Here is a 12,058-nt window from a genome sequence, read left to right on the forward strand (position 1 = left end):
GGGACTTAATATAAATTATAGGGAATGTAGTCACTATTGTAATAACTTGAGTGACAGATGGTAATTAATTAGACTTATCGTGGGGTTTATTTCATAATGTATATAAATATCATCAAATCACTATAATTACATCTGAAACTAATAAGATACTTTATTTTAATAAAAATGATAATACTAATTAAAGCAATATATCCTCTGTAAAATGTGTCTTCCATTCTTAAACAAGTTTATTATTTAAAGACTTGCATTTTTTCATTTATTTTTTATTTTGAACTGTTCTCAGTTAATTTTACTTGATCTTGATTGTCAGGTTGAAGTATCCTGAAACAATTGAATGTATAACTATTAAAAATAACTGAGCGTATGTGTTGAATTGAAATGGCAACTAAGATAATTCTTGGAAGGCATTTATGCTTGAATCTTTTTTATCCTAGGTCGTGATCCAAAGTAATGATGATATTGCCAGCAGAGCTATCGATCTCCTTAAAGAGATATACACAAACCTTGGTCCGAGGCTACAGGTCAATCAGGTGAGGAATGACATGTATTAAAACTTACAGAAATCAGAATTCTGACTGAAGAACTCTTGTTTTAAAGAAATTTTTTTAAATTCAGAATTAACTAGGAATTCTTTTGTTTCAATTCTTAGCAAAAATAGACCTAAAATATTTAGTCCCTATTTTTCTCATACAGAATGCTATCTAAATGAATCTTGTCCTAATAATTATCTCATAGTGATTATTTTTAGTATAATTATGGCAAAAGATTTTGACTGAATTTCTTTTGATTCTAACACCTAATCCTGGAGTTTCTTTTTTGAATATCTAGTTTATACTGAAGTTATATAACTGTAGCTTCTTTTGACAAAACAGTATATTTTATTAACAGTACGGACTTTCTGGTTAAATATGATCGTTTTTAATTGAGGGCTACCTTTAAATTTGTTGTTGCCATCATTAATTGAAGTAGTGTTTTATATATACATTGAATTTTTACATTCAAAGGAATTTGAACTGTCATAATTGACTCATTATTTGTAGGTGGTGATCCATGAAGACTTCATTCAGTCTTGCTTTGATCGTTTGAAAGCCTCCTATGACACGTTGTGTGTTTTGGACGGTGACAAAGACAGTATTAATTGTGCAAGACAGGAAGCTGTTCGAATGGTTCGAGTGTTAACTGTATTGAGGGAGTATATAAATGAATGTGACAGCGATTATCATGAAGAAAGGACAATTCTTCCTATGTCTAGGTTTGTGAATAACTGATCTACTAGTACTGTTTTTTAATTACATGGTATCAAAGAAAAAAGAGTGAGAAAATCTTTCATTTTTGAAAGTGTTGGTATGTTGCTCGCGAAATACATGTGCCGCGTTAAGATTCTTTTTTTAGCCTGGCCTGTGCTGGCGCAGTGGATAAAGTGTCGGCCTAGAACACTGAGGTCACCAGTTCAAAACTCTGGGCTTGCCTAGTCAAGGCATTTAGAGTCTTTTTTAAATAGTAGACACTTTTTTTTTTCCAGGATCTCTTTTGTTTTGTTTGTTTGGGGAGGGACAGAGTTCTAAAGTCATTGAGTCATATCCTTTTTAAAATTAATTAATTAATTATGACATTGACTTACTGCCTGGTAAGTGCTGCAGGGATATTTTGCAGTTAAAATGTGTTTTTTGTTGTTTGTTTTGAGTTTTTGTTTTTTTTTTTGCAGTTAAAATGTTTTAATGCCATTCATTTACACTGTTAAAAATAATAACATAGGATTGGAGAATAATTGGAAATAACTTAAAAGCTGCTTTGAAAGATAGCCAGGGCCCTGGCCAGTTGGCTCAGTGGTAGAGTGTCGGCCTGGTGTGCAGAAGTCCTGGGTTCGATTCCCGGCCAGGGTACACAGGAGAGGTGTCCATCTGCTTCTCCACCCCTCCCCCTCTCCTTCCTCTCTGTCTCTCTCTTCCCCTCCCGCAGCCAAGGCTCCATTGGAGCAAAGATGGCCCGGGCGCTGGGGATGGCTCCTTGGCCTCTGCCCCAGGCACTAGAGTGGCTCTGGTCGTGACAGAGCAACGCCCTGGAGAGGCAGAGCATCGCCCCTGGTGGGCGTGCCGGGTGGATCCCGGTCGGGCGCATGCGGGAGTCTGTCTGACTGTCTCCCCATTTCCAGCTTCAGAAAAATACAAAAAAAAAAAAAAATAGCCAGAATAATAAGAAATAATTTCAAATGGACTAGCACAGGGGTAGTCAACCTTTTTATACCTACCGCCCACTTTTGTATCTCTGTTAGTAGTAAAATTTTCTAACTGCCCACTGGTTCCACAGTAATGGTGACTTATAAAGTAGGGAAGTAAGTTTACTTTATAAAATTTATAAAGCAGAGCTACAGCGAGTTAAAGCATATAATAATAATTATTTACCAAGTACTTTATGTTGAATTTTCGCTAAGTTTGGCAAAATAAATCTTTATAAAACAACTTACTATAGTTAAATCTATCTTTTTATTTATACTTTGGTTGCTTCGCTACCGCCCACCATGAAAGCTGGAACGCCCACTAGTGGGCGGTAGGGACCAGGTTGACTACCACTGGTCTAGCAGTTCCTTTTAAGTCTTACCATTTAGTAATTCAAATAGTATTTATAATTTGGAGATGTTTATAAAATGGGTGTCAAAGACTTCCTCTTTGTATTTATACCAATATTTTGGGGGGAGGATTTTGATACTGAGTTTTTCGGAAAAGTATACCGTAGCGTCATCTTTTCTTGATACTCTGAAGATAAAGTTATCTTCCACATTTATAAAGTATGAGTGAGTTGGGCTTTATAGCATAAAAATGTGAAGTGTTACTCATGTTTTTGTGTTAATTTCTCATAAACTAGACATCTCATTTTCTGCAACCATAGTTACAAGAGTAACAACAATGGGGGATATATCATATTTTAAAGATTACTTATAATAAATTTTTATTTTCAGGACCCTAAAACTAAGTAGCTTTAACTCACTTTTTTTAATAAGAAAATATTCTATCTTGGGGGGGGGGGGGGGTTGTTTGTTTGTTTTTCTTAGGGTTTTTTTTTAAAGCTTTATTTTCTTTGTAAGAAGATTTGAAAATCTGCTAAATGTGATGATGTTTTCTTTTTTGTCCCCCCAGAGCTTTCCGTGGTAAACACCTCTCGTTTATAGTTCGATTTCCAAACCAGGGCAGACAGGTTGATGACTTGGATGTGTGGTCTCATACAAATGATACAATTGGTTCAGTACGACGGTGCATTCTCAATCGCATTAAAGCCAATGTAGCCCATACAAAAATTGAGCTCTTTGTGGGAGGCGAACTAATAGATCCTGCAGATGATAGAAAGTTGATTGGACAATTAAACTTAAAGGATAAATCGGTAAGTATTTATAAATAGAATTGTTTTCTAGAAAATCAAACCTGAGGCTGTTTTTCATTTCAGTAGTGAAAATTATTCAATAAATGTTAATTGAGCATCTGTTGTGTGAGGCTGTGTGAGGTGTTGGGTTTTGTAACACTAAATAAGACAGGCAACAGTGATACCTAAAATATGTTAGAGGAAAGGGTTTCTAAAAATAAAGTTATATCAGACAATACTTACGAACTAATTGTATTTCTAAAAGTATAGCCTGTAGGCTTTTGTTTTTGTTGGCCTGACACTTCTGTTTTGTGCATTTTTCCTTATCTTTGATATTAATGTGGTCTATCATTTTCAGCTAATTACAGCCAAACTTACACAAATAAGTTCCAATATGCCTTCAAGTCCTGATAGCTCTTCTGATTCTTCGACTGGATCCCCTGGAAACCATGGTAATCATTACAGTGATGGTCCCAACCCAGAAGTGGAAAGCTGTTTGCCTGGGGTGGTGAGTAGATCTTTTTGAGTTACTTATGCAAGGCATTGTGCTAGGTTATTTGAGAATACAGAAGCATATTGAGGGTTTTTTTCCCCTGTTCGGTAACTTACAATTTAATATGGTAGAATATCAGTTAACCATCAACAACTTCAGAATGGATCCTTCTGAAAGGTGATTGTGTGACTTGGTGGAAATTTAAAATGTTTCCGCATAGATACAGTATTATGTTTTCATAAAGTTAATCTGTTGTATAGCTTAGTTATAAGTATTGAATATAAGCTTAGAAAAATATCACCATATTTTTTATTTGTACCAAAATAGTGAATCCTTCCTTCAGAACTGTGTCTGTAGGAAAATATCTGCACTTTCTCAGTTATCATAACATAACTTGTATCTAAAGAAACAGTGACTCCTCCCTCCCTTATCCTTTTCTTCTAACCATCCCCACAACAAATTTAATGGCTATAATACCAGCCACTCCAATGTAAGAAGGATTGGCTCCCTGCAACAGTTGGTTTAGGAATTTAACTCTTAGTGGGCATTGCAGCCTTTTATATGTGCAGTCTAACTTGCATGTATGAGAGAAATAGGTTTTAAAAATAGTAAAAGAACTCTCACACAGAAATTACTGGAGGTGGCTTGGATAGTGTATTTAATCTGTATCATGAAATATTTGTAAAGGTGGGAATATGGGGAAGGCAGACTATTTTAAAGAATAGAAATGATAGCCTGACCTCTGATGGTGGCACAGTGGATATAGTGTCAAACTGAAACCCTGAGGTCACAGGTTCTAAACCCCATGCTTGCCCAGTCAAGGCACCTACAAGAAGCAATTATGCATTGATGCTTCCTGCTCTTTCCTCCTGACTTTCTCTCCCCCCCCTCCTCTCTGTAATATCAATAAATAAAATCTTTTAAAAAAGAAAACAGATATGACATAAGCAAAAGCATGGTGATTAACAAACAAATTTGGAGGGGAGGTATAATTTATAGTTAAATATTTTGTGTATTTTATATTCTAGATAATGTCACTGCATCCCAGATACATCTCTTTCCTGTGGCAAGTTGCAGACTTAGGTAGTAGCCTAAATATGCCACCTCTTAGAGATGGAGCAAGAGTACTTATGAAACTTATGCCACCAGGTAAGAATTTTTTAAAAGACTAATTATGTTGGTAAAGTACGTGCTGAACAGTAACAGGATATATGAGCAACTTCTGTTCCTACATGGAACATGCCTTTTGGTGTAGGCCAGAACCAGAGTTGGCAGATCTATATAGCGCTTTGCCTAATTTTGCAAAGCCTAAGAGCTATGGGTGGTTTTCACAATTTTAAATAGCTGAACCAAGTAATCAATAAATACTATTTTGGGACTTACATAAATTACATGAAGTGTACATTTCGCTGTCTGTAAACAGTTTTGTTGGTGTATAGACATGCTTATTAATATACATACTGGCTGTGGCCGCTATTAACACAGCAGAGCTGAGTGGTTGTGGCAGAGACCGTATGACCTGCAATACCTTAAATTGTTTACTTATCTGGGCCTTTAGAGAAAAAACTTTGCGAAACCTTGAATTAATCATGTGTCCTCTATAGCATTGCTTCTTTTTTAATTCCTTGAAAACAACCACTTTCAGTTAACACTTTTACTTTTGTGTGTGTATATACCATTATATCTGTAAATACTTTTTTGTACAACTTTGTCTATTTCAGGTATCTACTGATTTTTTTTATTGTGTAGATGAAAACTTATGTACATTTTCTCAGTTTTTGTTTAAGTTCATAGTCAGCATTTATGTTTTCAAGAATGAAAAGCAGTTTGCTGGGTTACTGACAAGTTTTTTTTTCTCCTGTATTTAAATTTTCCTTGTAATTTTTTAATTTTTAAAAAAAATCTATCGCTACTCTTCCCACATGTTGTCTGATAACCTGGAAATAATTTTCCATTTTTATATGCATTATATAATCTGTCGGCCACGCTGTTGTCCTGGAACATTTCTTCCTCCTGTCATCTGGTGGTGGTTTTCTACCCTTTTGAGACTTCTTTCTTCAGCTTTCCCATGGTGGATTCCTATTCACTGGCTTCTGTCTTAGGCCTTTCTGTAGGTGCTCTCATTCTGCTGAAGCATATCCTCCTGCATGTGTCTCAGCAAGTGTACATGGGAAGTGGTTTTGGCTTTTTTGTTGTTGTTATTCTTTTTTTTTCTGTGTCTTTTTAAGATTTTTATTTATTTATTTATTTTGAGACCTTGCTTTGTCTGAATGCAGCTAAACCCTTCACATTTGATTAGTAGTTTGGGTGTAGAATTTTAGGTTGAAAACTTAACTGTCGCTGGTAATGTTGCTGGTATGAAGAACAAAGCTCTTCTGAGTTCTGTTTCTTTGCACATGATCTTTCTCTCTGGAAGTTTTGGTTTTGTTATTGAGTTTGGAATTTTTGCAATGAGATACCTTGGTCTGTTTTATGGTAGGTACTCAGTGGACTTGGAGATTCCTAATTTATGAGAGATTTGTATTCTTTCCTTCCTATTTTCTTTGCATTTTTCTTTTTGTGTGTTTGAAATCTCTTGAGAGTCACACTGTGTTGTCAAATCTAGTAAACCTGATATTCTTTTTCTTTCTTTTATCTTTAATTTTAGTCTAGGTTTTAGGTCACTTCCTTAACTTTCCAGCTCTTCTGTTGAGTTTTTTTGTCCCCAGATATTCATTCATTCTAGTATTAAATGTGTAGGACCTGCCTGACCAGGCGGTGGCGCAGTGTATAGAGCGTCGGACTGGGATGCAAAGAACCCAGGCTCGAGCAAGGGGTTACTCGGTTTGCTGAAGGCCCGTGGTTCAGCTAAGCCAGCTATCTTCCATCCCTTGTACACCTTCAATAATTTGCTGGCATCTCTCTAGTGTTTCTTCTTCATCTCCTGTTTGTATGTCCTGTTGAGTTTATATTCATTCATTTTTTTAAAGTGCTTTTTGTGGATGTGTTGCTGATATGTGTATCAATAATTGACCTAGATAATTTTTTAAATGGTTTTTGATTCCATTATCTCCTTTTTCTAAAATAAACACATGTTGACCTTTCCAATTTTGTTTTCTGATTTCTATGGGGACATAATCAGTACAAATATTAATTATGACAGGCTTCTCTTTGTGACTTAATCTAATCCTTCCCTTATCTTATTTAGAATTTATATTTTATTTATTAGTATCTGAGTAACAGGTATTGCTTTATGTATGCAGTCAATCTTTACAACATATTTTAAAACAGCCTTGCTCAGAATTCCTGATTTTTAAAAAATTTATAATAGACATTTATTTAAAGTAATATATTTTTGCAGCCCAGATGGTTCTAAATTGTACATTTCAGTTTTAACCAACATTATTAAAATACGTAGGACAGGTGCATCCACAGAATTTGATTACATGAATATTACTTTGTCTATTCTCCTTTTTTCCCCCCCAAATAACCTCTTCAGACATGGTTCAAGGTAGAATTTATTCTCATATTTTGTCTACTGCTCTTCAGGCAAGATCTGCTGCCTCATGGACATGTCCCTACTTAATGTAAAACACCCTGTCATTATAAAAGTTCTCAAGAAGCTTTTTTATGGCTTCTTTTACTTGCCATCCACATGTATTTGTTCTCGTGTTAACCCCAGTTTATTGAATCCTGCACCATTGTAATACCATTTTTGAATAGCCTCCAGCCAACAGCTTGATTGCTGCGCAGATTCCAGAATCCCTTATCTTGTTATTTGAGCATAATGCCACCAGGTGGCGGGAGCGAGCTCTTGCCAGGCAGCTCCCAAGCAAGAAACTTGAGGGTGCTTTTTTTCATATTTTGTATAATCAAAGTATCTTACCTAGATTTGAAATAGCCAACTTTGAAAAGGCCAGTAATGGTTGTATTGTAGTAGTTAAATCAGACACTGTGGACTTAAATACTGATATATAAAATTGGGCTCATAATGACTATTTGATATAGGAAAACCCCTAGTCTTGGGACTAGTATTTAATTAGTATTCAAATGTTAACTTACTCTGTCACTCTAGTTGGTACACATATACACACACCCTTAAGAAAGGAAGCAGGGGCTCTAAGAAATGGAAGTTGTTTTAAATTGTTTCTAGCTATGTAACATTTCAGTATTCATTTAGTATTCACACATGCATGTATTAAATGGAGGAATCCCAAGATGGAATTACTGGCTTTTTCTCCAGTCATTTACTACTTTTATTTGTTCATTCTGAATCTTTTTCCTGAAGTCAAGTGCCTCCATTATGATTTGCTGCTAGACTGTACTCAAGAGGCTCTGTGATCTTTTCTTACATGCATCAGGAAAACACTCTTGCTTGATACTGAGAAGTTAAAACGTATTCTGCTTTACCTTTTCAGGGCTTCCTTTTTCCTAGGAGTTTGGATTAACTAATACAGTATTTTAAAATATGACAAAATCTATTATAAGTACTCACACTTATAATTCATTTAAACCTCAGAACATTTCTGTGAGGAAATTTCTATTTTCATCTGTATTTTAAAGATAGGAAAACTGGGGCACACATTGATTCAGTTACTTAATTAGGGACACAGCTTAAACGGCAGTTCTAGGATTCAAATGCATGTGCTTGAGCTCCAGAGTTTGTACTGTTAACCTGTGTGTTACCGTTCATTATTTTCTGTACTCCTTAATGATAGGTTGCTGTAATCATGTAATTGACTAGGTTTAAGATATCTTTTTTAATAAAAGCCTCAAAATGAATAAACTAAAATCTTAACTACATCTGGATGACAAGGTTATGGTTGATTTGGTTAGAATTCACTGCTTCCTTTTCTTGGAGCATTTGTTCCTTTTTTTGTCCTTATTCCCTTTTGCTTCCATCCTTCACTCAGTATATTTTTAAACCAAGCAAGACATTCTCAGATATCATATGAATTGGTTTGTTTTTAGAGTAATTTGGTGATATATGTCCAAAGTCTTAGACTTTGCAGTCCTTTATATATGTAGGGATTTTTTCTTGATGAAATAATTGTAAGAATTTGACTGCTAGGCTCTTTAATGTTGGGGGGGCTGCACAATAATAGAGACTATACTGGTAAAGTAACAGTGCCACTTTAATCATTGATTAAAAATAATATAGGAGGTGAGTCCTGATCTGTGGTGGCGCAGTGGACCTGAAACAATGAGATCGCTGATTCAAAACCCTGGGCTTGCCTGGTCAAGGCATATAGGAGGAGCAACTACCATATTTCCCCATGGATAAGGATGCACCTTAATTTTGGGGCCCGAAATTTGGGGGGAAAAATATATCACATAAAGTTATTGAACTCGTTTTATTCATCATAAAATTCATACTACTCCTCATCACTGTCAAAATTCCCATTCATTAGCTTGTCCTCATCTGTGTGTGATGAAGAATTAATGTCTTCAACAATGAGTGCAAAAATAAGTGCGAAAAAGCAGGAAATGCAAGTAAAAAAAGTACAACCCCTGTATAAGACGCACCCAGTTTTTAGACCCCAAATTTTTTGAAAAAGTGTGCATCTTATACATGGGGTAATACAGTAACTACAAGTTGGTGCTTCCGTTCCTTCCCCCAAATATAGGGGATGAATATTTTTTTTTTAATAATTTTATTTTTTTAATGGGGTGACATCAATAAATCAGGATACATATATTCAAAGATAACAAGTCCAGGGTATCTTGTCGTTCAATTATGATGCATACCCATCACCCAAAGTCAGATTGTCCTCTGTCACCTTCTATCTAGTTTTCTTTGTGCCCCTCCCCCTCCCCCTTTCCCTCTCCCATGTCTCTTAGTTTCACTTTTATGTCCCACCTACGTATGGAATAATGCAGTTCCTGGTTTTTTCTGATTTACTTATTTCGCTTCGTATCATGTTATCTAGATCCCACCATTTTGCTGTAAATGTTCCGATGTCATCATTTCTTATGGCTGAGTAGTATTCCATAGTGTATATGTGCCACCTCTTCTTTATCCAGTCATCTATTGACGGGCTTTTTGGTTGTTTCCATGTCCTGGCCACTGTGAACAATGCTGCAGTAAACATGGGGCTGCATGTGTCTTTACGTATCAATGTTTCTGAGTTTTTGGGGTATATACCCAGTAGAGGAATTGCTGGGTCATAAGGTAGTTCTATTTTCAGTTTTTTGAGGAACCACCATACTTTCTTCCATAATGGTTGTACTACTTTACATTCCCACCAACAGTGGATGAGGGTTCCTTTTTCTCCACAGCCTCTCCAACATTTGCTATTACCTGTCTTGCTAATAATAGCTAATCGAACAGGTGTGAGGTGGTATCTCATTGCTGTTTTGATTTGCATTTCTCTAATAGCTAAAGAAGATGAGCATCTTTTCATATATCTGTTGGCCATTTGTATTTCTTCCTGGGAGAAGTGTCTGTTCATATCCTCTTCCCATTTTTTTATGGGATTGTTTGTTTGTTTGTTGTTGAGTTTTATGAGTTCTTTGTATATTTTGGATATTAGGCCCTTAGGGGATGAATATTTAATGACAAGAAAATTCAAGTATCTTATTATGAAAACTGAATATTTTTGTTACATTACACATCGCTGTTTTTTCAAAGTAGAAAAAATTTATAATTTAATACAAATTGAAGATTTCTTTGATAACATTTCCAGGCTTTTCTAGGCCTGAAAAAATTAGTTTATCTCTTAAGGAAGTTAAAATAATTTTCAGTTATTTTTATTCCTCAAAAAAAGTTTATAACTTTCAAAAAATCCTATTTATAAAGTAGCATTTCAATAATAGGTCATTTACATTGGAAATAATTCTATCATCAAACTACTTTCTTAAAGTTGATTTGCTTTTAAATTTTGAGTAGCAGGTAATTCTTAATTGTGTCCTAGGACTTTCTTTTTTTTTTTTTTAATCTTTTCACTGTGATTTAAATAAACTCATCTTTTAATATGATCAAAAAAATCAAGGCTGTGCTTACTTTTGAGTTAAAACATTAAGCCTGATTTTCCACCCTCCCACATACCCCCCTTTTAATCTTTGCTTTTTAAGGTTTAGTTTCTAGGGTGCCATTAAGCCTCTTCAGTAAAATAAACGAGTAACTGCATAGGGTCTGTAGGCTGACAATAGAGGAATGAGCTTGTCATTTTTTTCTTTTTTTATTTTTCAGTAAGAACTACTTCCTTTTGAAGTGTAGCTGGAGAGGAAGGCATGTTGATTTGAAGTCTCTGAGTAGGAAGAGATAGCTTCCGTAGTGTTTGGGTTGGCTGATTAAAGAGCTCTGGTTTGTTTGTTTGTTTGTTTTACTCCAAATATGGTTATATCTGAAGTTTGAACCTACAACTCAACTAAATTGTTATTTCATACTAAAGTGGTCTTTAAAATATCAAATGTGAAATACTATGAATGCATGAATGTTTTGTCTTAGGTTGTGTTTCTTTTTTTCTCCTTACAGATAGCACAACAATAGAAAAATTGAGAGCTATTTGTTTAGACCATGCCAAACTTGGAGAAAGCAGCCTTAGTCCATCTCTTGACTCGCTTTTCTTTGGTCCTTCAGCTTCACAAGTGCTATATCTAACAGAGGTTCGTTTTTTTCTTTTTGAATTTATTTCATGTTCTTTAAATTTGACCTTTTTATAATAATATGGAATACATAACATGATATGTAGTACCTTTGAAATGGTTGAAAGAATTTCTTAGTGGTAATAAGGAAATAGAAGTTATCTTTTAAAAACCTTTTAATGCAGTCCCTCTCCCTTTTGTTTTTCTAGGTAGTCTATGCCTTGTTAATGCCTGCTGGTGCACCTCTGGCTGATGATTCTTCTGATTTTCAGTTTCACTTCTTGAAAAGTGGTGGCCTACCCCTTGTCCTGAGTATGCTAACCAGAAATAACTTCCTACCAAATGCAGATATGGAAACTCGAAGGGGTGCCTACCTCAATGCTCTTAAAATAGCCAAACTGTTGCTAACTGCCATTGGGTATGGCCATGTTCGAGCTGTGGCGGAAGCTTTTCAGCCAGGTGCAGAAGGCCTGACTACTATGACATCGGTAATACAGACTCAGACTTTCTAAAAATATTTTAGTTCAATTTCTCAGCAACTCTTAAGTATGAAGTTCAGAGTTAAATCAAACTGTCTCAAGATCCTTTCCAGTGATGCATTATTGTGTAGGGGTTTTCTTCTGTTAAATTGTATTTGTACTAAAA

General features: G+C 35.3%; 1 protein-coding gene across 6 annotated transcripts in view; it reads left to right on the forward strand.

The window, feature by feature from the left end:
• The window catches only part of USP9X (ubiquitin specific peptidase 9 X-linked), a 113,888-nt gene that overhangs the window by 67,094 nt on the left and 34,736 nt on the right, over positions 1–12,058 (forward strand). For all 6 annotated transcript variants that reach the window (XM_066249801.1, XM_066249802.1, XM_066249800.1 and 3 more), the window contains 7 exons: positions 435–530; positions 1,041–1,252; positions 3,135–3,375; positions 3,713–3,862; positions 4,876–4,996; positions 11,304–11,434; positions 11,623–11,901. In XM_066249801.1, the coding sequence (XP_066105898.1) occupies positions 435–530; positions 1,041–1,252; positions 3,135–3,375; positions 3,713–3,862; positions 4,876–4,996; positions 11,304–11,434; positions 11,623–11,901 (1,230 nt within the window). The remainder of the gene's footprint in view (positions 1–434; positions 531–1,040; positions 1,253–3,134; positions 3,376–3,712; positions 3,863–4,875; positions 4,997–11,303; positions 11,435–11,622; positions 11,902–12,058) is intronic.

The sequence above is a fragment of the Saccopteryx bilineata genome, chromosome X (assembly GCF_036850765.1).
Source record: "Saccopteryx bilineata isolate mSacBil1 chromosome X, mSacBil1_pri_phased_curated, whole genome shotgun sequence".
Classification (NCBI taxonomy): domain Eukaryota; kingdom Metazoa; phylum Chordata; class Mammalia; order Chiroptera; family Emballonuridae; genus Saccopteryx; species Saccopteryx bilineata.